At 44.8% G+C, this 26,288-nt stretch overlaps 2 protein-coding genes across 40 annotated transcripts in view; one reads left to right on the top strand and one right to left on the bottom strand.

Annotated features, from left to right (window-relative positions):
• The window catches only part of SCYL3 (SCY1 like pseudokinase 3), a 31,724-nt gene extending 26,114 nt beyond the window's left edge, over positions 1 to 5,610 (top strand). For 18 of the 34 annotated variants that reach the window (XM_024110089.3, XM_065554622.1, XM_065554628.1 and 15 more), the window contains one exon: positions 2,418 to 3,039. In XM_024110089.3, coding sequence (XP_023965857.2) covers positions 2,418 to 2,477 — 60 coding nt within the window. In that variant the 3' untranslated portion in view covers positions 2,478 to 3,039. Of the gene's footprint in view, positions 1 to 2,417; positions 3,040 to 4,679 lie in introns of those variants that run through there. The other 16 variants (XM_042851375.2, XM_065554609.1, XM_065554604.1 and 13 more) reach the window with 3 other exon arrangements.
• The window catches only part of FIRRM (FIGNL1 interacting regulator of recombination and mitosis), a 38,702-nt gene continuing 15,167 nt past the window's right edge, over positions 2,754 to 26,288 (bottom strand). For 5 of the 6 annotated variants that reach the window (XM_065554599.1, XM_065554598.1, XM_065554601.1 and 2 more), the window contains 14 exons: positions 20,245 to 20,393; positions 19,016 to 19,145; positions 17,675 to 17,861; positions 16,073 to 16,155; positions 14,662 to 14,713; positions 13,792 to 13,881; positions 12,331 to 12,516; positions 10,865 to 10,987; positions 7,084 to 7,179; positions 6,459 to 6,572; positions 5,922 to 6,026; positions 5,440 to 5,520; positions 4,422 to 4,541; positions 2,754 to 3,648 (listed from right to left, as the gene is read on the bottom strand). In XM_065554599.1, the coding sequence (XP_065410671.1) occupies positions 3,463 to 3,648; positions 4,422 to 4,541; positions 5,440 to 5,520; positions 5,922 to 6,026; positions 6,459 to 6,572; positions 7,084 to 7,179; positions 10,865 to 10,987; positions 12,331 to 12,516; positions 13,792 to 13,881; positions 14,662 to 14,713; positions 16,073 to 16,155; positions 17,675 to 17,861; positions 19,016 to 19,145; positions 20,245 to 20,393 (1,702 nt within the window). In that variant the 3' untranslated portion in view covers positions 2,754 to 3,462. The remainder of the gene's footprint in view (positions 3,649 to 4,421; positions 4,542 to 5,439; positions 5,521 to 5,921; positions 6,027 to 6,458; positions 6,573 to 7,083; positions 7,180 to 10,864; positions 10,988 to 12,330; positions 12,517 to 13,791; positions 13,882 to 14,661; positions 14,714 to 16,072; positions 16,156 to 17,674; positions 17,862 to 19,015; positions 19,146 to 20,244; positions 20,394 to 26,288) is intronic. The other variant, XM_065554600.1, reaches the window with a different exon arrangement.

Genomic DNA, 26,288 nt, shown 5'->3' with positions numbered 1-26,288 from the left:
AAAGATTTGAAGAGTTGGGAGTCTAAATTCCACTCAGCTGTAGCAGTCCTGCTAAAACAGCTGAGGCACATTGTGGGGTCCAGCATGAACCACATGGCATTAAATGGGATGTTTTGCTTCTGGGACTTTCTCATTAGTTATGTAATCCCTTTTAAAAGATAAACGTACTATAAAATAGGATGGGTGGGGAGATCTATGCACCTTGCAAATGAACTCCTTTTAAATGGTTTGTACGATCTGAAAAGAGGAAAGAAACAGCTTGTCCACGACAGCCAGTGGTGCTAGAAACCTGCACATTTTCTGTAGGGAGTTGTAGAGTGGTGTGTAATTCTGGTTTCTGTCATCACGTGCCTGTATAATGTACCAGATAGATCAAAACAAAGTCCTAGGCTGCTTATTGAACTGGGCACGTGACTTGGAGGTTCTGATGGATTGTCACAGAGTCCAAGGACTGCTGCTATGTTCTGCAGCAGTGAGGGACAGGGTTATGGCTCTGCACATGGAACAGTCTGCTTATCTGACTGAGTCCTGGGCTGTGGGTGCTCCTAAGAAGGGGAGAAGCAGGAAAGGCTATTCTCCCTCCCCAAACAGCCTCTGTCTCTGAAATGGAACAGGGTGACCTGTCACAGCCAGTGGTAGTGCTATCGGAGCTGAGGGACTGAGAGGCTGCCTTGCAGGACAAAGCACAATCACTGTCAGTGCTAGCAGGAAAGGGAACATCCCCTGCTTGCCACTAGAGCATGCAGGGTAGGAAGAGAGAGAGGTGTATAGAGACCCCTTCCTCTACAGCCTTTTGGAAGGGAGGAGCCCTCACCTCCCTTAGAGATAACAGTTCCTGTGTTAAGAGCATGTGTTCCTCTGCTGAGTGATGTGGCTAAGAACAGGGGGACTGCTGCTTTTACCCCACCTTGCTGCCATAGTACTTTACTCCCATTTGAGAGTCAAGGCAGGGACAGAGACTGGTTTTAAACCATTGTCTGACTGCAAAATACCTAACTCACCTATCTGTGTTAAATAATTGGTCCAGTGCTAGCTTAACGCACACCACCTTGGAAACCACTGCTATCTAATGTACTGATATGGTGTCCCCGTCCCCCCCCCCCCCCACCATAGTATCTGAGCACCTAATGCATTTATCTGCACAACACCCCTGGGAGGTAGGGAAGTGTTATCAGATAGAGGTTAGTGACTTGCCTGGGTCACGCAGGGAGTTGATGCTTGATCTCCTGTGTCTCAGGCCAGTGAGTGGCTGAACCACATGCAGCACAAGGATTTTATTTCAGTCAGGGGGAACAGTCTAAAAGCTGACCTAACTAGGACAGGGAGAACAGGCTTCACGGGGAGGGCTATTTTAATCTTAGTGCTGAGCTCCATGGTGGCTCCTCACAAAACTGCAGGGAAGGGATGTATTTATGGCCAGGCATGGCCATTGCATCTGCTGCACAGCCTGGCTCAATGGGCTAACCCTAGTGCCTGTCTATAGCGTATAAGTTCCTACTTCTGGGGTGGGAGGTTTCAGGTTCTTAGAAATGATGCACAGAACCTCTCTGCAAACCTGTTTTACCAGGGGGGATTGAAACCTCACCCAAAGTGACATTTTAAAGCAGCTGATGTCTTAACTGCCTACCAACAGTTCCCCCTTAATGCAGTGTTTCAAGTGCTTCGTTTGAATTGTTCTGGAAGGAAGAGATGGCTTGTTTCTAAAATAGCACATGATATTTGCTTATTTTCTGGTACCACAGGGAGTAAATTATTAGAAGTGGGACAGCTGAGCTCTGCTCAGAAAAAATATTGTCACTACAAGTACCTCTGGGTGCTCAGTGTAGGCAAAGTACAGACAGGTCTGGTCACTGATCTAGGTAAGTAGGAGCTGGTGACCCCTTTTTATTTTCAGCCCTAGTAATATTTTATTTAGGCCACTTACCGCTTCATCTACTATGTCTATATAAAGATTTAATGGGGGATGCTGGATTTGGAAACTGCCTGGGGTTTAGGGTGAGAGCTGGTGATAGCCCAGCACACCTGACACTCTTGTTGAGTCTGCTGAGGTGGTTTCTAGTACTAGTGGCCTTGGGGCAAGGACTGTCTCTCTCTCCCCTTTACCAGGCCCTCACAGAAGGGGTGCATGGCATTACAGCACATTCATTTTGCTGCTGCTCCAGCCAGTAACTGACCAGCTGTGCAGTTTACTCAAAGGCCAGAGGATTGCCAAAAACCTGGGTCAGGGAGGTAGAACTCCAACAACTCTCAGCCAGCTGTGAACTAAACAGGAATTCCCCAGGAACAGGGGGCCCCATTGATGTCTGGCGTAGTTATCAGGGGTTGGGTTAATGTATCTATTTTACGTGGCTGGATGTAGCTCTGCATGACTGTCATCTGGTGTGTTCTTACTGACACAGTTTATGTAATTATTCTAGGCTGAAACTGCAGGCTGGGGTGAAGAGGAAGAGGTGAACTGGGAAGATACTAATTGGTGATGGATGGGGAAAAAACAAGGGTGGTCTATGGCCTATTGCTTCCAGGATGTGTTAATTATTACCTCACCAACACGGCAGGCGAGAGCCCAATGCAGCCTAATCTTCCTATACCAGGATGCTCAAGCCATATGTACAAGTGAGGTGCATAGCCCTGGCTAGTGGAAATTGGAACAGCTTGAATGGTTTGTGTGTTGGAGCTGAGAGAGTGATTTATACTTTTCTGTTTCACAAATCATCACTGCTCTGGAAAACTCTTGAAAATAAATGAAAATTGCATTAGTTCAGATAAATTTTATTAATGTTTGTGCCATTTCTTTTTATTAGAAAAATAAGCCACACGGGAGGGGCTCCTTTTAACTTTTTAGATGCAAACTGCAATGATTTTAGACTGTACAGTTTACTTGGATGACCTATTTATTGCTGTTCTACCAGAATGAATGGCTGGGTGGGTGCAGTGTGCTAGGAGACCATTACAAGGAAAGTGTGTTTAACACAAATTGTATCATAGCTCTAAATTCACTGTTCTTTAACCTGACCAATAAAGATTATTTTCAAAAGATCAGTACAGTGTCTGAGTGAAACAGCAGCTCAGGTGCCTGACTTCAATTTAATACAAAAGTGTCTGTCTCTGTAGATGTAACGGGGACAATTACATTCCATTTTCTCTTAGAAAAGATTCAAATACCTTACTACACAAGCCTGTTAAGCTTTCCCTGGTCCAAGTTAGAGCAGCATATGAAATCAGCTCCTTTACACAGCATGGAGTCAGTTAAATTCAACATCTTAAGGCAGAAGGCCTGTGTTCCAAAAAAGTTAACACATTCAGGCACATTAAACAAAACACTATTTACAGTGGGTGAATCAAAATCAGGGTGTTTTGTAGAAGGGTATCACTGGTAACGCCCCTTATTTTCAGTTTGTTCGTTTTCCAGCTGTGAACTCCCCCGGTGTTAGACACTGAACAGCTCAGCACTGGCTTAACACCTTATTGTACAGTGTTTCTTAAGATGGCTACTGCTGTCTGTAGAGCCTCTAATTTCACTGCAAGCCAAGCAGGAGACGGTCCTTTCTGCAGCAGCAGTTTCACAGCTTCCAGTGCTCTCTCGGCAGTGTCTATAGCAGACTTGTACTGCTCCTCACAGGGTGAGTGACAAGCTCTCTTTGCTAAGGGCTGAAGATTAAAACGTGAGATGTTAAACCTCTACTATTTACTTACAATCCCACTGATACAGGCCAAATCCTCAACCTCTTAGATGAAAAATTACCAGGCCATGTAGTCACACACACAAGCCGCTTCAGCTGGGATGTTTCATGCAGGTTTCAACCTCTCAGTTTAAAGCCAGTGCTTAAAGCTGTGAGAATTTCTCTTAACAGTTTTATATGTCTCACTCACTGGTTCAATATCCCAATTAACACAGGGCATGGGGGCTCCTTTCAGTGTTGTAAGGCTGAGGGCCAACAGGTTCCCCTTTAAATGCTCCTCGAGTGAGTACAGGGCAATAGGGCACTTCTAACCCCCCCCCCCCTCTAGTAACAATGGGGGGAGAAGGGAGAGAAATGAATCCTCCCTCAGCAGAAGTGAAATCACATAGCCCTTGCTTATGACAGTCTAACAGGTTGGATAGGACTACCAGAGGCTAATGAAATGGGGTGGGCCAGGACTCCTGACTGGCACAGCTTTTCTCAGCTCCTCTGAGGTGCCTTCCCCCCTTGCTCTCTCCCTCAGCCCAGAAAGAGGAGAGAGTTTGTGGCAGTTGCAAGGGCAGTACAGAGCCCAGCACTGAAGTGCAGCAGGTGGATGAGAGCAAGACTCCCTGTCAGCTCAGGATGGTGTGCCCTCTTCACAGCAAGTGCTGGGAGGAGGACAGTGCCATTCCCCATGGATGAGGGCACGTCTAAGGACTAATACAAACCTAGTCCAGCTGCTTTCAAAGAGACACCTACCTCTAATGCTGAGCCCCATTCTCCATCCATTTTCATTTTAAGCAAGTGTGCACTGCAGACGGCCTTTTCCTGTTTCACTCGTTCTGCCCTTGCTTCTGCAGTCTCCTCTCCCTGCCTTGCCTGAGGGAAAAGCCACAGGAGCGGTAACAACAAACCCAAACACAGCAGCATTTCCAGCCTCCCTGACTCCACCCCTTGACTATTACACTGTGGCAATGGAAATACTCTTTAATCTGTTTTTTATTTTTTAAACTGCAGCTCTTCAGCAAGGCTTCAACCAGCAAACGTATGGCACGAGGCTGGGAGAACAGCTCAGTCTAATGTGGGCTACAACAACTATGCTGGAGCATCATTTCGTGTCTGACATTCGCAGTAGCAGTTGCTTTGCTGCCTCTCCCCTATGCAATACAGTGAGCAAAAACTCCTGTGCTGTCCCCTCTGAAGTGCTGCTGTCCAGTGGAAAGCTGGCACATCAAAGGAGGCAAGGGTTGTTAACAGCAGAGACAACTCTTCACCTTTTAATGGTCATGAGTTCAGTGCATTTACTAGGAAGTACAAAATACTCTTTCATTAGTTTTTTCTCAATGCACTCTGCTAGTCACTTATTTTCATTGAGGTGCCCATTAACTGGTACACACACAAAAATGACACACAGAGCAAAGGGGCTTGAGAATCCGGCCTTTTGCCTCTGAACAGGGGAGCTGCAATCTGTCATCTCACTAATGGATGCCTCTTCACCTTACCCGAAGCACCAGCCAATTTAGTCGCCTTGTACTCAGGAAGGGAATAGCAGGGAATGTTAAATCAGAGTTGAGGCGCACTGGGAAAGTCTGTGGTGGAAACTTACACAGCATTTGCCATCACTGTTCCTCATTCTAGCCAACTTTAGCAAGCATGAAAAGGCTCGAGAAAACAAATATTCAGATTCCAGTTACAGAGCAGTCTTGTGTCACTTTACTGTGGGCAAGAGCCCCTCTTCTATCAAGCAAGACAACAGTAAAATAATTCAATAAGATACCTTGGCCAGAAAGCAAACAACTTTGTTTTTAGTTTCTTCAGAATTAAGGCACTGAGGAACTACATCTTCATGCTTTGTTGTCTGTCAAAGGTTTTGAGCAAGAAAAAGTTGGTTAGTATATTAACGTTCAATGCAGCCATAATAAAAATGAACCGTAGAGCATCTACAAAACAATCTGGAAAATGTTCTGTGTTGAGGATGTGGGTGGGGGGGTATTTAAAACAATATTGGAAATCTGTTCTTCCTTCACTTTTGCTTCCTAGGGCCACTGTATTTCTCTTGCATTTTGTTAATCCTTTTATTTTCGTGCAATAGCACATGGAATACGGAGGTCAGTTTCAAGCATTTTGCTCCAGGATAGATATTGACAAAGTGGAGGGAGTTCAGAGAAGAGCAACAAAAATTAAGATGCTAGAGGAACTGATGTACATATTTAGCTCTGTTAATATTTCCTTGTATATCCAATGTGGTGTCATTCTTACCTCTGCAAACTGAGTGAATGCCTCCAGTGCATGTTGGTAAATCAGCCAAGTCTTGTCAGCCAACAGAGAGGCAAAGAGATATGACAGCTTGGGTATAACTTGCCCCTGAAAGGGGAGCACACACTAGTCAGAGAGCTAATCGGCATATCCTGCCCCCCTGATTCATCATTAAAGAAATATTTCTGTCAGAAGCCTAGAGTCTACAGGTCGAGAGAGTCTGCAACAGCCTTGGCTGGCAAAAAACAGAGAGAACATGTACACAAAACCCATTCCTTCCCATCTGGAGCTCATACATCAGCCCTTCTGTCAAGCTCCTGGGAAATAATATACAAATGATTGCACCCAGCATCCTACGGGCAATGCGAGTAACAGAAACCGTCTCACTAGAATATAAAACTGCCATAGAAGTAGTATGTCCTGGTTTGAAAATAAATGTCTCCAAGAACCAGTGGCACTATACTACATACTCCATGAACACAACCCATTAATAATATATACGAATGGCTCAGGACAAAATGTTGCCTCCAGTGCATTTACCTGAATTTCTTGTGGCATAAACAATTTCCCCATGGAAGAGAGAAGATCGAGTGCTGCCAAGCGAACATGATCTGGGGGATCCAACTCAAGGAGGGAAGCCTGCATTGCAAACACCTGCAGGAAAATAGATCTGGATGAAGCCCCATCAAATAAGAAACAAATACGACAAAAACTCTGTTCAATTGGGGATTGCAATGACCATCAAGTCTGAGTTCATTCAAAGCTAGAGAGAGTTAGATCAGGACAATAGATGCATCAATGGAACAAAAGCAAGTATCCCAGAGCTTTTCAAAATGTTACCCCCCCCCCAATAAAAAAATGGAATCCTTACATAAAAGCCCAAAGTGCATCTGAAAGAGAAACATACATCATACACCATCACTGCCCTAAGCCCAGCGAAAAAAATGAGACTGAGAGTCCCAAAAGTGATGTGAACCAATGTGTAGCAAATACCATAGCAAAGCCATCAAAACAGTGTAGGAAGGAATCAAAATAAAAGTTAAGAATTCTTCATTCTTGCTAAGTGGTAGAAATCAGACCATGAAACAACTCATTAGATGTGATCTCATTTAATAACAAAGATCCAGCATGCACGAGGTAGACTGCATAAAAAGATGTCTTTTACCTGAGTTATCAGTTGAGGGTCTAATGTTTGGATGAAAAATTCCAGTAGTGGAAGGAGCAAGCAAAGTGTCTGCTGGAGGCATGGCTGACTTGAGACCTGCACCAGATCAGAAGAGCATATTATTTAGCATCATAGCACTTCTGTTTACAAGGCAATTTAACTGGTTTATAAAAGGCACGAGACTGCAAATATTGTGCCCAAAGCATTTAACTTCAGACAAATACAGTATAACCACAGATACAATTCCCATGAGAAGCAGTGAGGAAGGCTAGAAGTCTAAATACTAAGAGGGGCAAACTAGAGTGCCTGGTGTTAAGTGAGGACATTGATATATTAGGTATTGTAGAACCTCAGTGGAATGAGGAACATCAATGGGATGTGGTAATACCAGGGTACAAAATACATAGGAATGACAGAGTAGGTCATGCTGGTGGGGGAGTGACGTTATATTGAAAAAAAGCACAGAGTCAAATGAAGTAAAAGTCTTTAAATGAATCAAACTGTACCATAGACTCTCTATGGATAGAAATTCCATGCTTGAACAACAAGAGTATAGCAGTAGGAAAGTACTATCAACCACCTGACCAGGATGGTGACAGTGACTGTGAAACGTTCAGGACAATTAGGCTACAAAGGCAGAAAATGTAATAATAATGGAGGATTTCGACTATCCGCATACTGACTGGGTGCATGTCACCTCAGGACAAGATGCAGAGATCAAATTTCTAGACACCAACAATGACTGCTTCATGGAGCAGCTAGTCCTGGAACTCGCAAGAGGAGAGACAATTGCTGATTTAGTCCTAAGTGGAGCACAGGATTTGGTCCAAGAGGTGAATATAGCTGAACCGCTCAGTAACAGTGACCATAATGTAATTAAATTTATCATCTTTGTAAGATGAAAATTACCAATGAAACTCGCCTCAGTAGCATTTAACTTCAAAATGGAGAGCTATACAAAAATGACAACGCTAGTTAAATGAAAATTAAAAGGAAGAGTCAGAAGGGTGAAATGGCTGCAAATTGTATGGAGACTATTTAAAAACATCGTATTAGAGGCTCAAACTAAATGTATACCCCATATTAAAAAACAGTAGACGGAACCAAAAAAATGCCAGCATTGCTAAACAGCAGAGTAAAAGAGGCAGTTAGAGACAAAAAGCCATTCTTTAAAAATTGGAAGTAAAATCCTACTGAGGAAAATAGAAGCATAAACTCTGGCAAGTCCAGCATAAAAGCATAACTGGGTTAAAAGAAGAATTAGGTAAGTTCCTGCAGGATAGGTCCATCGATGGACCCAATCCTCTAGGTGTCCCTAAACCTCCAACTGCCAGAAGCTGCAACTGGACGACGGGATGGATCACTCGATAATTGCCCTTTTCTGTTCGTTCCCTCTGAAACATCTGGCACTGACCACTGTCAAAAGACTGATACTGGGTGAGATGGATCATTGGTCTGACCCAGTATGGCCACTCTTATGTTCATGATAATCAAAGAGAAGGAAAAAAGAATTGTTTAGGATGGTTGCATATTATAGGATGCTCTACTAGTGATATTTTTATTTAAAATCTATGGCATTTGTATCCCGCCCCTCGCACAGAAACCAAACAAGTAAGATGTGTCTCAACCTATTTTCTCCATAACCATTTGGCAAATAGTTATTCTCCTCCTTCCCCCACCACCCACATCTGAGCACAAACGATGACGACTCCCCTGACTGCACCTTCAAAAGCAGCAAGATATACACTGTTTGTGGGAAGTGTTGGTTAGTAACCTTCTGCTGCAGACCAATAGGAGGCCCTGGGTTTTGGTGTGCTACTCCAGATGGCAATGGTTTTCATTCTGGCTCTGTGGATGAGGGGAAAGCAGTGGACGTGTTATTCCTTGACTTTAGCAAAGCTTTTGATACAGTCTCCCACAGTATTCTTGACGGCAAGTTAAAGAAGTATGGGCTGGATGAATGGACTATACGGTGGATAGAAAGCTGGCAAGATCGTCGGGCTCAACGGGTAGTGATCAATGGCTCCATGTCTAGTTGGCAGCCAGTATCAAGTGGAGTGCCCCAAGGACTCCTCCCTCAGCAAGTTTGCAGATGACACTAAACTGGGAGGAGTGGTAGATATGCTGGAGGATAGGGATAGCATACAGAGGGACCTAGACAAATTAGAGGATTGGGCCAAAAGAAATCTGATGAGGTTCAACAAGGACAAGTGCAGAGTCCTGCACTTGGGACGGAAGAATCCCATGCACTGCTACAGACTAGGGACCGAGAGGCTAGGCAGCAGTTCTGCAGAAAAGGACCTAGGGGTCACAGTGGACGAGAAGCTGGATATGAGTCAACAGTGTGTCCTTGTTGCCAAAAAGGCTAATGGCATTTTGGGTGTATAAGTTGGGGCATTGCCAGCAGATCGAGGGACGTGATCATTCCCCTCTATTTGGCATTGGTGAGGCCTCATCTGGAGTACTGTGTCCAGTTTTGGGCCCCACACTACAAGAAGGAAAAATTGGAAAGAGTCCAGCGGAGGGCAACGAAAATGATTAGGGGGCTGGAGCACATGACTTATGCACAGAGGCTGAGGGAACTGGGATTATTTAGTCTGCAGAAGAGAAGAATGAGGGGGGATTTGATAGTTGCTTTCAACTACCTGAAAGGGGGTTCCAAAGAGGATGGATCTAGACTGTTCTCAGTGGTAGCAGATGACAGAACAAGGAGTAATGGTCTCAAGTTGCAGTGGGGGAGGTTTAGGTTGGATATTAGGAAAAACTTTTTCACTCGGAGGGTGGTGAAGCATTGGAATGGGTTACCTAGGGAGGTGGCGGAATCTCCTTCCTTAGAGGTTTTTAAGGTCAGGCTTGACGAAGCCCTGGCTGGGATGATTTAGTTGGGGATTGATCCTGCTTTGAGCAGGGGTTGAACTAGATGATCTCCTGAGGTTCCTTCCAACCCTGATAGTCTATGATTCACATTAGTAATGGGTTAAAAAAACATGGGCCAGCTCCTTAACTGGTATAAACTGGAATAACTCCACTGAAGTCATAGTCTTCCCACAGTTCAAATAAAGTCAATGGAGTTACACTGATTTACAACAGCCGTGGATCTGGCCTTATACATTTAGATCTTGGAAGAAAGAACAGTAATCACTAGATTTGAACACTGTAAAGGAAATTCTGACTTTATCAAATGTCTCTATGTTCTTTTTTCACCAGTGCAAGGAGTTAAACACATGTTGTTTCTACAGAAGATGGTTATGTTCTGTTTTCTGCACAACCACATCCCTCGCCTGAGCTCAGAATACTGCTTTTGCAGGCAGTTCAGTGCCAAACAGGGCCAGAATTAATCCAATTCTCATCACAAGGAAATCCTATATTACCTTTGTTTGTTCTTGTAAAATAAGGTCATTAAGTTATCCCCAGTGGCTGGTTCATCTGGTTCTATTAATTTGTTTTTTCCCCATTTCTGGGGCTCAATCCCCTTTCTAGACTCGTTTTAGACAACAGTCCATCTAAAACTGATGTGGGGTAATATACGACTCATCACTATATGTACAGTTCCAGCTACATATCACTGGGGGAAAACGTGCTTGTGGGAAGAATTCAATCCCCAAAGCACTGGCAATGGCTCAGACACCATGATGTTTGAAGTTCAGGGACTCAGCTGCACTGCGCTTTAGAGAGCTGCTCCAACCCCAGTTAAATGCCTTGGTAACACACAAATGGTGGAATATCATGAGCCCTTCAGGGTAGCGATGCCTTACATTGTTGGAACAGTGAATTCCCTCACCTGCTTGCCCTTGAGGAGAGCCCAGAGCTGACTAGTAGCTCCCAACACTGCTGCCTGTAGTCCTGCCTCCAGAGTGTCGCCAGCAGAATTGCACACAGACAGCAAGACAGAGAGAGCAACGTTCTAGCAGAGATGGAGAGAAGGGTCAGGAGCAAGGTAAATACCTGGCCTACTGGATTCAGCTGCTAAAGCCTCACAAGAGGCCCAATGTGTCAGTAATGTAATTCTGCTAGTCCACCAGGCTATAAGCCAACTCATGCCACCTTCACAGAGCAAACTCCCACTGACTTCAGTAGGAGTTCTGCACAAATAAGGAGGGGAGGGTTTAGCAGTCTTATTAATCACCACAGAAACATAGGAAGCAGAACCCTGAATTGCTGGCCTTTTAGGTGGAGGTGTCCAGTCACACTCAAATCTCCTTAGGTTGTCAAGGAAAACCAGTGCTTGTCTTTCAGGTATGCCAGCCTCCGAGAACAGCAGAGACTTTATTACTTAAAAGAAATCTTCTAGCCGAAACCACACCAGAAATCTAAGTGAGAACACTGTATGTATGCTCGGCAAGAGATCAAAAAATAATTAAAATAATTATTGATCCGCAGAGCTTTCGCTAACTATTGTTAGCGGACACATGAGACGTGAACACAGCATTGCAAGAGAGGCACTATATGCCCAAAGATGAGCTCTTTCTGATCCAAAAGATTTTCAAAAATAGGAGTCTAAAGTTAGGTTCCTAATTCCATATTTGGGCACCTAAATGAGCAACCTGCCTTTCAAAAATGCCAAATAGCCAGTAGCTCCCATTGTGGCTGCCAGAGCTGTTCAGTAATCAGCCCTCTGGAAAGTTGGTCAAAAGTTGAAACTTAGCTCTCCCTTTGACACAGGAGTTATCTGACATTTTTGCTACTAAGAATTATTAGCCTGCATTTACTGGGGGAGAGGGGAGAAGATAGCTCTCTTCATAATATTGTACTGCAGTGACTCCTAGAGGCCTAGATCAGGGCCTCACTGTGCTACACCCTGTACACATACATAGGCCAGGTCTACACTACACACTTACTTCGCTATAACTACGTCAATCAGGGGTGTGAAAAATCCACACCCTTGAGCGACGTAGTTACACCAATCTTAGCCCGCCCGTAGACAGTACTATATTGGCAGGAGAGCTTCTCCTACCGATATAGTTACTGCCTCTTGGGGAGGTGGAGTTAGTAAGCCAACCGGAGAGCTCTCTCCAATCGGCTTTAGAGTGTCTTCACCAGAAGCATTACAGCAGCGCAGTTGAATCGGTGCAGCTGTGCCATGCAAGTTTGTAGTGTAGACCTGCCCATAATGAAATGACACTCCCTAGTCCAGAGAGCTTGCAATCTAGACATATTGTAAGGGTGCACAATAGGGGAAGAGTAACAATAGGCTCCTTATCGCTTAGGAGCTCTAGGTTTAATGAACAGAGTCACACCTTCCCTTACCACAGGTGGGAGTTCTCCCAGAGTGCACCTGCCGCTCAGCCACTGCCTGCATTGTGTGAGCCCCACCGCACAGAGCTGGTGCGCCACTTGTTTCCTAAGATCGGGAGTTAGGGCCTTGAGAGAAATATGCTGCCACAGGAGCAGGTTCTCTGCTTCTTTGGGAGGAAACTTTTGGGTAAACTCCACCTGCAAGTCAAAGTAAATGTTAATTAAAGAGATCAGGACAGAACCTGGAAGTGATGAGTTGCAAAACCTACAAACTGTACCTTGATTTGTGCTACTCTTGACAGTTGACAAGGAGCCACACATGAGGTGTGTGAGAATGATCTACTGAGGCAGTGTGATTCAGCAAATGGTACTCTCAACCATATGGGGGGACAGCAACAGAGAACAGGGGCCAGATCCTCAGGAAGCATAAATCTGCTTTGCTCCACTGAAGTCACTGGAGCAATGACAACTGATGATCTGGCCACAGAAGTTTGGGGAACAATTCCCCATGGAAAGCAGTCTGATGTTGGGCTCCCCATCACTAATCAATCTCCCTACTACTGAAGAGCCCATTCCTGCTTACATTTACTCACTGAGTAACTTTATCCATGTGAGCAGACCAATGGATTTCACCAAGAGTTCTAAAAGTGCCTCAGGGTTCTCAGGGTCAGCCCTTTAACTCCTAGGCCAAAAGTTTGCAGCAACCAAGGTTGATCCCCTTTGACTTTTTTACAGATTTGCAACTCAGCAGGGAAATGCCACCACTCCCACACTGGACACTTGCTTTTGTAAAGCTTGGTGCATAGAGGAGCATACTAATATAAAACACTGACAAAATCATAAATGTTTTGCTATTCAGCCTTTTCTTATGAAGCATGTAGAGGCTGATTCCCAAGCAACTAAACAACTTAGCTGAGTATCCTTTTTACCCTAGTGATTTCCTGTGCACCATTTATTAATTTACCTCAGCATTGTTGTTTTTTGTTATTACTATTTAACTGTCATTTATTTGCAACCAACACGCCTATTGTGCCTTTAAACATTATATGTACAGCTATGGTCTCCCTTTATACTGTGACTCAAAAGTGATCTAGTCATTATTAGAATAAGCAGAGTTAACTCTCACCATCTCTCAACTGGGAAACAATCTAAAACACAGGGAAAATAGCACAACAAACTCAAAGTAAAGCTGGATCGATAATAAGGAAAAACTAAAGTGGTAAGAGAAGGCACTTCTGGGACAGCACAGGGGCTGAGTTAGTTATTAAGGTAACCCCCTGTGTCCTTTCTGTATTGGTATGTTATCTTTTGCTCTGCTTTATCATCTCACAACATCAGGATGGCAAGAAACCACTGTTTGCTCCACCCTCCTGTTTCTAGTGAACTGAAAATGGATGTCTTGTGTTTTAATGGAGGCCAATTGGATTTCTATCTGGCTTAGCAGAAGACCGGAGAAATTGGTGCGATACTTGCCTGGTGGTCTGGAGCCATCAAGAACAGCATACGCCTCAGCAGGACCCCCAAGACAGAGAGCTGGTAACACTCGCCAGGGCAAGACTTTATCTGAATTAGGATAACAGGGAATTGATCTAATCAAATTAAGAAAAATACACTGCTCCCAGCACATGAATCCCACAGGCTGGCATTTTCAAAGACTCAAAGACTTTTGTGACTCAGGAAAATGACCTAAAAAATTAATATTGAGCCTCTGTTTAGGCAGCAACAAATTCTCCTCTTACACCAAAGATTACATTTCCCTTTTTAATCAAAACATCCCAATGAGTGATCACTGGTAGTTCATCACCATTACAATCAGGTCTTTCCCTGCATTACATGCCATCTATTGGTTTACTGTTTTCTACTTCACTATGCTATTTTTAATGGATATGTATGCTACTTTGCTCTTATTTATCCTTGGGGCATCTAATTGAATTCTTCTCTGTCCATTCCTCTAATTTATCATATAGGATCACTATAGTAACTTCTAAATTAGCAGCTCTTGCATCAGTTTTGCAGTGTCTGTATATTTCTCACCCCTTCCTTCAGATTGTTTACCTACATCACCACTAAATATATTTATAGTGTTACAAGTGCTAATTATTAGTCCTCGGGAGGGAGGGATTTTCCCGAGGGAGGGAGGGATTTGCTGATAGCAAAGATGGAGCACAGAAAGGATGAGAAAATTGTCCAAGGTCACTTACGAAGTTTGCAGGAGAGCTGGAGTTAGAACTCAGGTCTCCTTACTCCCTATCCCTTGCATGATCTGTTCGAAAAAAGCAGAAAACCTGTCTGCCCAAACACACACATGTACATGCATACACTAGACTCTGCCACGCTACTCACCAAATGGGCTATCACAAAGACGTGATGAGCACACAATTCAGCCGTTCCATACCTGGGATGCAACAGAGAGAGGTCAGTAAGCCAATTAGCACAGCTGCCCTGTTCTGCTGGGTCAGAGAGAGTAGTTTGCACTCAGCCACACAAAGCAGAGAAATGGTTTTTCCTAAGGGCCTCTGTATATTTCCTTTGCCAGGAGAAAATTCCAAAGCCATTCTGTGGCCAGAGAATCAAGGAATATAGAGGATGTGCATTAACAGGAGGAAATATGACCCACCTTTTGCGGATCAAAATACAGGACCACTATACGACCAGTGTAGCATTAACCATGATTGCAATGCAAGAAGAAAAAAAAAAGACATGTATACCCAAGTGCACAGTACATGGATGATAAATGCACACTGTTGATGTTAATCATATAAATAATAAACTAAAGTAAGTGTTGTAGAGTGAAGAGAACTTGTATAAAATTTGTAAATTGATACAGATACACTGGACCATTATAACAATGAAATTAATGTAAATATATGGAAATGAAAGTTACATGATACTAGTGAAATATATCTAAGGTTGGTGAAAAATGTTATGTTAATATACTATTTGAGAAACGGTCTGTGATCTTGTCTTTAAACACTAATGCACAATGCATGTGCACCAGGGGGCAAAGTTTTAAGTGGCAAGTGCATCCTTAGTAGCGGCGTATTGTGACTTGGGTGCTCAGCTGCACAACATTAACGTCCTTTAGCTGGAGATTTTTTGGTATGGAATTTCCTAAGGCTGGGTTGTTTTTCAAAGAAAAAATACCCCTAAAAGCAGCAGCACCTCCACATTACAGGATTTTGAAGCTCTGTTGACTTGCCAAAATTTGCCAGTCCCACATGGAAATTCAATAGTTCGGCCAGATCCCACCAGAATGTCCTGTCGCACACACTTTGCAAGGATTGTAACAGAAAGACCCTTTCCTGAGAGACTTAGCAGCTGCACAGCTGAGGAGGTGCATTGCAAGAGCCCTCCCTCAAGCCTTTCTCATCCCTTTCCTTCAGCCCAAGTCAAAATAAAGCCTCATGGAGCATTAAAGGTTCTCTCTCCTCAGAGATGGCCATTTCCATGCCACATTTAAACTTGCTACCTACAGGCCTCCACTGTAGAGCTGTTAGAAAAAAAATGTCAAGAAATCTTTTACAAGAGTATGTTTTCCCCTCATGCTGGAAAAACACCTGAATCATTTCTGCTCATGTTTTTCAAAATAAGCTACACTTTTGAGCAGAGACCAACCCTGGAACATGGCTGCTCTACAAGTTAAACTTTCTGAGAATTATGAGCAATTCAAACCATGCAGTTAGGAAGCCAATGCTCATGCAGCCTGAACAATACTGTGCATCGCTCCTCCCCCTACAATAATTGGGTATCTTACCGGGCCAGGAAGCACCATGAATCCATAGCCAGTAGAGAGGTGATCATACTAGAACCAAGGACTGCATCCAGCAGAGCATGCTCCTGAGGAAAGAATAGAGAAGGCACTTATGAACAGATTGCAATTCTACTCTCTACTGTTAATCCACTTACTAGTGTGACACATAATTAGACTAACAAGGTGGGTGAGGTAATATCTTTTATTGGACCAACTTCTGTTGGTGGGAGAGAGAAGTTTTTGAGCCACTCAGAGCTCTTCTTCAGATCAAGCTTGTCTCTCTCACCAACAGAAGTTGATCCAATATAAGATATTACCCCACCCACCTTGTCTCTCTAATATCCTGGGACCAACATGGCTACAACTACACTGCATATAGAATTAGACTTGTCAGTTTGTGCAGTTAAAATGCCTAGGAGCAAACTGGCTTTAATATCGCATGTTCAGTTATAAAGGCAAGCAAGCAACACTAGGTTTATTTTTAACATTGGCCATGTGTGAAAATTTACTACAGCTGGTTGAAAATTTTCAAATTTCAAAAATTTTCAATGAAAAATAGGGTTAATTTTTTTGCTAGAATTTTGGACAAAAAAGAGGGACAAATTTTTCATGAAAATTTTATCCTTTTTGGGGGGCAGATCTAAATTTAACTTAAGACCAAACGCTATCCTTATTCAGTGCTTAGGCAGGCAAAACATCTGATTGCCTCGGTAGGAGTTTACTCTGAGTGAGGAATTCAGGAGTCAGTCCTAATTTTTGTCTGAAAAGATTTTTTTGTATTATTTATAGAAACATACACACACAAGACTATGCCTTCCTGGACTTATTAATACTTTGCATTTATATAGTGTCCTTTATTCTGTCTACCTGTATATACTGTCCCAAACATAGGGGAATTTCATAAGATCTCAAAGCACTATAAAAACATTAATGACTTAAGCCTCAGAACCCTCCTACAAAGTAGATAACTACTTATTTCCCTTTTATGGCACAGGATTGAACTGGATCACAAAAATACAGTGGTAGACTAGTAGGCCACTGCTCTGATCACTAGATAACACTTCCTCATTTATATGCACTGTGAATGAGTAAAACACTGACAAACTTAATACCCTTGGCTCATGGAATTGTAAATTTCCAGCCAGATGGCCCCAAATTGAAGGTGGAGAACCAAAAGACTTTCAGCCTATGTTACAGTAGTTGTGATGGTCTATCCTCTAGGAGATAAAATCTGAAGCTGGAATTTCTCAGTCTTAGGGAGGTGATCACCTTCAGAACTTGTATTAAAAGAAAGTACTAAACAGCTTTTTTTAAAGAAGCTGGATTTTTGCACTCCTTTTGTGGTTTTACAAACAGATTTCTAATACAACTGAGGTCTCCAACCATGATTATACAGTTGTTTTTGGTAAATGACATTTGCTGCACATTTGCAGTCTTACTTGCCTTGTTTTTGCCTTCTGAAGTAAAGCGAAACCAATTCATGCCTGGACACATCACCTTTAGAGCTCGGTGTGTGAGGAAGGGGACACTTTTTGAAAAAGTTAAAATCCACCAGAAGGAAACAGCTGAAAAGGTGATCAATGGCTAAACCAAAAATCAACCTACCAGCTGAGGAAAGTGTGATGGGGGTGTGGATGCAATGAAGGCACACAAGTGGACACAGAAGTGGTGATACAGACTGACAGGAACCTCAGCTTGTCCATTATCCATCACTCCAGGCAAACAAACAGGAAGAGAGAGCTCACCAGAGCACTGCTGGAAACCGAGAAAAAGGGCTGAGAACAAAGAGAGCCTGCAGAACAATGAAAGAGTGGGGTTACTGCTGTCCACACCTCACACCCCAAGGACAAACATCTGAGCTAGGGGAACTCCTTCTTGTCTCCTGTTGGGAGCTGTGGCAATAACACCAATATATTTACAGTAACAAATTTACAACTCTGATTAACTTTCTGTTTATAAACTCAGGTGATTAGCAGAGGCTTTTGGGGCTGTAACAGGGTACGCTGGCCCTTTACAATTAGAAGGGGCCAGGAGATCCTGTTCCAGGGACACTAGAATAAACAGAGGCCCTGGAAATGGCCTTGTAGCAAGAAGAGAGGAAGCAATCCTGGGGAATTAGTACTTGGTTAGGAAAAATCCAGTCACTGTCCCTTTAAGGGCCTGGATGAGAAGCCCTGTAGTATAGGATTGGGCAGGCTCCCCTCTCCCCTAACCAATCAGGGGGAAGATCTCCGAAGGAGCACAGTATATATATTACTCTCACTCTCTCAGAACAGAGAGTGAGTTGACAGGGAGAAGGAAGCCAGAGCCAGGAGACTGAGTTCCCGCTAGGAAGGACAGGACTGGCAACTCTGTGAACAACAGTCTGGGGTAGAATAAGAGCTCTGCGTACAGCAAAAGAGCGGGAAGTGAGCATGAACTTTTGTGTTGCTGTAATTAACTTTATTCTGGGGACACTGAGAATTACTCTGAACTGCTTTCATCTATTCACACAAACCCAGGTGGCGGGTGAAGGCATCCTGAGAAAAACTGTGGGGAGTTCCCAAAGGGACCCAGGGTAAGCACAGAGTCAGGGCACTGTTGAGGCACCTCTGGCCATGAGGGGGCGCTCAGTAAATGGCATGCCTGCTACAGGGAAATAAATAAACACGCTGACTTGAGGGAAAGTTGACCAATGTTGGAGATAAAAACAAATTCGACCCTGAGGGCCCTCCACATCCTTGCATGAGCCCAAAGGCCATCCCTTCCCTCAACTGACCAGTGCATCTCTGCTTTGTACTGTGCACCCTTGAGGAGTTACATCACATCCACCAGCACATCTGGCCAAGGATCAGACAGTGCGCCCTCAGAGCCTGCTAATGCTACTGATTTGCCAGCTTGAGGGGCCTCTTGAACCTGAACCCCCATGTCTGCCTGTGCAGCTTGACTGCTGTAGGCAAAAATTACCTGGGAACCTCTGCTGAGAACTGGCTTCCTGTGGTCCAGAGAGCCTGCACAGCCTCAGACTGAGAGGGCAGCTTGTCCATTATGGTAACCAGAAGATGACACTGCGGCAGATGCAACTCAGGAGAAAGATCTGCAGGGAATTTTTTTTTTAAATGTGAAGTACATTTGCATTTGTAGGGGACATTTTTGATGGAATCAAAACTAAGCTAGGGCGAGTGATTAACAACAGAAGACTGAGTGAAAAGTACATTAATGCTGCTAATGAAGCTCAAAAGTCACTCAGAGATGGAGCTGGTTGGAAAATGGAGGGGAGGTGGAGTCCCAGAGAAAATTTTATGTTTTCAGCAAAAAATAACTAATCACAATATTTTATCCAGAAAAAAAAAGAATTTTGATTCAGAAATGCTACTGTAGTGCCTCATGAGAGTTGTGGTTAGAGTGCATCAGGCTCCCATGCTCCTTTATGGCCCTGACTCTATGGTCAGACTACATTTCCCATGATGCACCATACTCTCCCCCTTGATGAGAGCCTCATGAGAGTCACATGGCCACAGTGTGCATCAGGGAAGATGAAGGCTGGCTGGGGTAGCCCAGTATAGCACATAGAGGAGAACAGGAGCATGAGGCCCCTGAACTACAACTGCCAGGATGCACTGTGGCAGCATTTCAGAGATATTTTATTTTCTGGTTGAAATATTTTGGGTTTGGCTGAAAAACGGGGGCTGGGGGGACACATGCAATTTTTGGATTTAAAAATTTCCATAGAAAAGACACGGGGGGGGGGGGGGTCAAAAACCCAATGTTTCCATCAAAAACAGTTTTGGCAGAAATTTTTCAGCCAGCCCACTTTTGCGTCGACTTGTGTGTCAGAAGGGCATCTTAACTAAAAATATAACTTGTTCAATATAATAAATCAGTGTTTTAATGCAATTTTCTCACTGCACGCAGAACAACAGTCATAGAGTTAAAGAACCTTTTATGTTGTTTTATGAGGTGTGCAATGTTCACCCCACCTAGTGCTGTAATTGCCTGAAGATCCTTTAGTACCTGAAAGTATTACTTAGGATCCATTATTAAAACTACTCCACAGAAATAAGATACCACATTTTTGACATATGCAGAAGTGTTGTATAGCGAGTGAAGCACAAAAAATCAAGACACCTTGTTCTATTCCTGAGAGATGGCACAACTGTACTATTAAACACAGGCAGTAATATTTTTAAACCTACCTAATTTTTCACTTAATACCTGCTCCAGAAAAGGCCTGAAGGGAAGAAGCTGGTGAATGAGAGGGTCCAGTGCCACCAGAAAAACCCTGGCTATTTCATCTTGATGGGCCTCTGAAATCACCGGAGCATACAGACTAGGAGGAAATTTGCTGGAGGGGAAAAAATACAAAGCTACTCATTAGCACTGCATTTCAAATAAGCATGCAGAGACAAAAATGTGAGTTACTATTATTGTGGAGTAACAGATCTTTCAATACGAGCAAAGGGAAGCATAATTTTCATATCTAACAATGTATTTTAAAATGGAGAGCACGTGTCTATATTCTGCCTTTAAACCAACTACTGAAGGCCTATACTTTATTAACCACAGTACGAAAAACTCTCTAATCTGCTTCTGCTGAAAAACAGTAAAAGTGCATACAAAGAGGAATTTACTCAATAGGTGCACGAGTGGAAAACTTCAAAGGGAAACATTTGTAGGTTCAATTTGTTCCAGATGATGAGAGTACCAACATGCTGGCCTGCAGGTTAGTGAGAACAGGTTAACGCCATTTTGCTTTGCAGGAAATGAAAACTTAGGAAGATTCAGTGAGAAACAAAATATTAAAAAAAGATTGAGTCCAAAAATAAGAAGAGGAAACAGAATGAGGGAAAGCAGCAGAGAGGGAGAGGGCATCAAGTGAAAACCTACTTGTCACATTCTGGGGTGCAATCCAGACCAGTGCGGGGTTCTCTCACCACCTGACCTGCAAATTTGGGTGCCTCACAATGCTTTGCTGTTGTAGCTCCCAACCTGGGCCACTCACAAACAGCAGGCAGGTCACCTCCTGAGTATCTGTGTGGAGCTGCAGTCCTGGTCCAGCATCTGACACCAGCAGCTTGTCAGCAAACACCAGCCACACACTGGCTTCCAGCAGTACTTGGTTACTACTTGCAGTGACCCCAACACACTCCCAGTCCTGGATTGTCCCCAAAATGGGTGTTCTGCACTGTCCAGCCTCTCCAGGACAGTTCAGATATTATCCAATAGTTTGCTACTTTAACTGGAGTTACCCAAACAGTTCAGTTTAAAGACAACACTGGATTACGTTTGGTTAAAAGATAAAAAGTTTATTTATCTACAAGTATAAATATTAAAGTCAGAAATGGTTACAAGAGAAATACAGATAAAATGCTCTCTAGTAGCTAAAACTAAACTAGTCTTGGTTCAAGGTAAAATCCTTATCCCAAGTTCCCAGCAACAGGGCTGACCAGATTCTCAGGTCACGATGCCCTCACCAAGTCAAAGGGCTGGTTCCTTTGTCTTCTTGGGTGAAAGAGAGAGTAAGAGAGAGATAGGAAGAGAAAGCAAGCTATCCAGGGCCGGCTCTAGGATTTTTGCTGCCCAAAGCAAAAACAATTTTGGCTGCCCCCCCCCACCCCCCCCGGTTCTTTAATTACCCCACCCCCGGCCCCGCCTCAACTCTGCCCCTTCCCCAAATCCCCAGCCCTGCCTCCTCCCCCCAGGCTCTCAAGCCTAGGAGGGAGGGAGGGAGGGGGAGAAGCGGCGCCGCGCCGCGGCCACTCGGAGTCTCCCCCTCCCTCCCAGGTTTGAGAGCCTGGGAGGGAGGGGGAGACTCCGAGTGGCCACGGCACAGGAGCCGCTTCTCCCCCTCCCTCCCAGGCTCTCAAGTCTCCCTCCCAGGCTCTCAAGTCTGGGAGGGAGGGGGAGCAGCGGCGCGCGAAACAGCCGTTTCACGTGCCGCAGCCGCTCGGGATCTCCCCCTCCCTCCCAGGTTTGAGAGCCTGGGAGGGAGGGGGAGACTCCGAGTGGCCGCGGTGCGGGCGCCGCTTCTCCACCTCCCTCCCTCCCAGGCTCCCAAGCCGCCGCGGCACGCGAAACAGCTGATTCACGCGCCGCTGCTCCTCCTCCCTCCCAGGCTTGAGAGCCTGGGAGGGAGGGCGAGTAGCGACGCGCGAATCAGCTGTTTCGCGCGCCGTGGCAGCAGCAGCGGAGGTGAGCTAGGGCGGCCGGGGCACATTTTTAGGGGCGGCATTCTGGCGCCGGCCATGCCGCCCCTAAAAATGTGCCACCCCAAGCACCAGCTTGTTTTGCTGGTGCCTAGAGCCGGCCCTGAAGCTATCTCTGGGGTGGTTTTGCTCCTCACTTTTATAGTCCAGTCACCCTCTGAGATGCATTTTCCGGAGGGTTACCCCTAGATCAGGGGTCTCAAACACACGGCCCGCGGTGTTCTTTCATGCGGCCCGCCAAGCTCCCCCCCGCCCACGTGCCCCCTTGCCCCTCTGTCTACCCCGTGGCGCCGCGAGCCCTGCACCGCTCCCTGGAGCGGCTGGAACTATGTCCCTGCAGCCCCCGGCGAGGGAAGTAGAGAGCTCCGTGCTCTCGCTTCCAGGCACTGCCCCCCCCCACAGCTCCCATTGGCCGGGAATGGGGAACCGTGGCCAATGGGAGCTTTGGGGGAGGTACCTGGAGGAGCAAGAGCGGCACATGGCGCCGTCCCCCGCCCCGGGACTTCCTGGAGCGGAGCAGAGCGGGGCTAGGGCAGGCAGGGAAGGCAAGGAGGGCAGGCAGGTAAGGAGCCTGCCCTAACCACGGTGCGCGGTGCTACCACCCCAGAGCCGCTCTAGGTAAACAGCGCAGGGCCGGAGCCCACACCCCGCACCCCAACTCCCTGCCCTGAGCCCCCTGCCACACCCTGCACCCCAACTCCCTGCTGCACCCCTCCTGCACCCCACACCACCACTCCCTGCCCTGAGCCCCCTGCTGCACCCTGCACCCCGACCCCCTGCCACACCCTTCACCCCTCCTGCACCCCACACCCCAATTCCCGGCCCTGAGCCCCACCATACCTTGCACATCTCCTGCACCTCAACTCCCTGCCCTGAGCCCTCATCACACCCCGCACCCCTCCTGCACCCCCTGGGGGCAAGGAGGGGGCAGAGTTGGGGTGAGGACTTCGGGGAAGGGGTTGGAATGGGGGCAGGGAAGGGGTGGGGCCTCATGGAAGGCGTGGAGTTGGCGGGGCCGGGGGCAGCAAGGGGTGGGTGTCAGTGATGCGGCCCTCGGGCCAATGCACTAGTCCTCATGCGGCCCTCGGGGTCATTTGAGTTTGAGACCCCTGCCCTAGATAAAGTTCCTTCCCGCTGTGAGGATAGAGACATGGCATCTTGTGGTGTAAGAGGTTCCATGTTGTTGCTTGTTAAAACGCAGAGCAGGTCTACACTTAAAGCACTGCACCAGTGCAGCTGCGCCACTATAGCGCTTTGGTGATGACACTACTATGCCATCGGGAGAGCTTCTCCTGGCAGCATAGTTAATCCACCTCCACGAAAGGCGGTATCTATGTTGACAGGAGAAGCCCTCCCATCGACATGGCTCTGTCTACATTGGTGTATAACTAACTGCATCGCTCCGGGGTGTGGCTTTTTCACACCCCTGAGTGATGTAGTTATACCAATCCAAATTCATAGTTATACCTGGCCGCAGATCAATCTGTTCCTGCCTCCCATTCACTGCCAAATGGCCACTTGATGGGTGATTTGCCAATCAACTTTGATGACACCAGGCTAGAGGTGTTAGCTTGTCCGTTGTCTCTAAGGAACAGGTTACCACCTTCCCAGATTTGTCTGGTGAAAACATTTCAGTCATAATTTCAGCTTATGTTCACTACTTTACATATTATGTTGCTACACACATTTCACCATGATCTTTTGTACAAAGATTATTACAGTAGTGTGTAGGGTGTGAATACAGAGGTGCATTCGGTCACCCTACTAGTCTAAGAACAGGTTTACGTTACAGACCTGTATCTGGATAACTACGTCTCTCAGGAGTGCGAAAAATCTACACCCTGAGCAACAGTTATACCAATCTAACCCCCCATGTAGACAGCACTATGTTGATGGGAGAGCTTCTCGCGTCAACATAGCTACTGCCTCTCGGGGAGGCGGATTAACTACACCAACAGGAGAAGCTGTCCTGTCAACGTAGGAGCATCTTCACTTAAGCGCTACAGCTGCACCAATGCAGCGTTTTAAGTGTAGGCCTGCCTAAGAAGTAGGCCTAAAGTGTTTTGGGGTGGAGTTTTGTTTTGTTTTTTTTTAAGTTATGAATTTCTGCATCTCCCAGGACTGAAAGAACAGGTTTAACCAGCATCTCCCTGAGTGATTTTTTTTATAATGGTAGATGTTAAATTTTATTTCCACTTTGAAATTGGCATGGGCGTGGCAGTTTTCAGTGTTTCGGTTAAAACTTTTATGTATAAAAAATAAGAATTGCAAAGATATGTTTTTCAAAACTAGAATGGCATAAAGGTGTTGGAAGTATAGGAAGGACTTTAGGGCTATTTGACACAGAGCTATCTACCAGCATAATTATACCAGTATAATTCCCCACGTGCACACTCTTGCTCCCCCACCCCATATCTGTCTGCTCTGATTAGATTGTATGCTCTTCTGGGTGGGAACTGACTACTACTCTGTGTTTGTACAGTGCCTAGCACAATTGGGCCCCATTCTTCGCTAGCCTTTAGGCACTATCATACTAAACATGATTAATAACTATAGCGATATAATTGTACCATTAAATTTCCCCATGCAGACAAGCCCTTAGATACTACTAAAATGAGCATTATAGAAACAGATTACATAGAAACTATGTAAAAATGGCATCTTCTTACTCAATACATTTGCTCAGTTTTTAACACTTTCACTCCTGTAAGCCCTGCCAAGTCAGCACATGCAGAAGAGAGAGCGCATCATCAAAAAAAATGATTAACTGAGAACGTGACCTTGCAATGAAATGTGCACAAGAGTCCATCTGCACCCAACTCACTGAAGAATCTGGGCTTAAATTCCAAGTGCAGCATCAAAATGTGCCCTCAATTACGCCTACATTATGCTATTTTCCTCATTGCCAGGGCAAACTGAATAAGTATCCTATCTCAGAGAAAAGTGACAAGCAATTTAAAGTCCATGATATTATGTATTGTCTGCAGAGCTGCAGCAAAGTGTGTTTCAGCAAGGATTAACCAGCCTGGCATCTTCCCTTTTTACAAGATTACAGTATAATACACGGGTTGGCAACCTTTCAGAAGTGGTGTGCCGAGTCTTCATTTATTCACTCTAATTTAAGGTTTCACGTGCCAGTAATACATTTTAATGTTTTTAGAAGGTCTCTTTCTATAAGTCTATAATATATAACTAAACTATTGTTGTATGTAAAGTAAATAAGGTTTTTTAAATGTTTAAGAAGCTTCATTTAAAATTAAATTAAAATGCAGAGCCCCCCGAACCGGTGGCTAGGACCCAGGCAGTGTGAGTGCCACTGAAAATCAGCTCGTGTGCAGCCTTCGGCATGCGTGCCATAGGTTGCCTACCCCTAGTATAATTCTAAGGCCTGAATGTTCTTTAGTGAAATTCTATTTTCAATCCCTCATTAAATTTGTTAAATAAATAAAAAAATCTGCTCAGGCAGAATATTTCCATGTTCGATCATAGTGAAAGAACTATTTTACAAAATAACTGTTGCTGAGGTGCATAAAATGTGGTTTATGTTTTCACCAGAATGCAACTAAAATAAACTAACTGTCCCACCACACACGTACTTTCAATTAAAAGGAGAAAAAGCAGGTCTCATTGTTAAGTGATTACGTAATAACAAACTCTGTCACAGTGCAAGCACCAAGCAGAACAGAACTATGGTTATTGTGGGACAATAATTATTTCCTAGCCTTTGTGGGGTTTAATTTAACCTTAATAGTGCATTAAATTTCTTTTGCACTTAACTTTTTTTAAAACAAAATGTTGCCTCGTTATTTCATTGCAGAGGCCCTGTAGAGTGAGTAATCGCAAGAAAATCAGTAGTTAAGGGCTCCATCTGCACCGTAAGGTCTACCCAGGTAGATCCACTGATAGGACCTATTAGAAGAAAATGCAACAGAATGAGGAGTTTGGTAATCATGGCACTGATTCCTTTTCTGGTGGCATTTGGCGGATAGGTTAAAATGACTAGTAGCTACACAGACAAACAGACCACACTAAAG

Source organism: Chrysemys picta, chromosome 8 (genome assembly GCF_011386835.1).
Source record: "Chrysemys picta bellii isolate R12L10 chromosome 8, ASM1138683v2, whole genome shotgun sequence".
NCBI classification, from domain to species: Eukaryota; Metazoa; Chordata; order Testudines; family Emydidae; genus Chrysemys; species Chrysemys picta.
The sequence above is the reverse complement of the archived record's forward strand: the minus strand, read 5'-3'. Positions and strand labels throughout refer to the sequence as shown.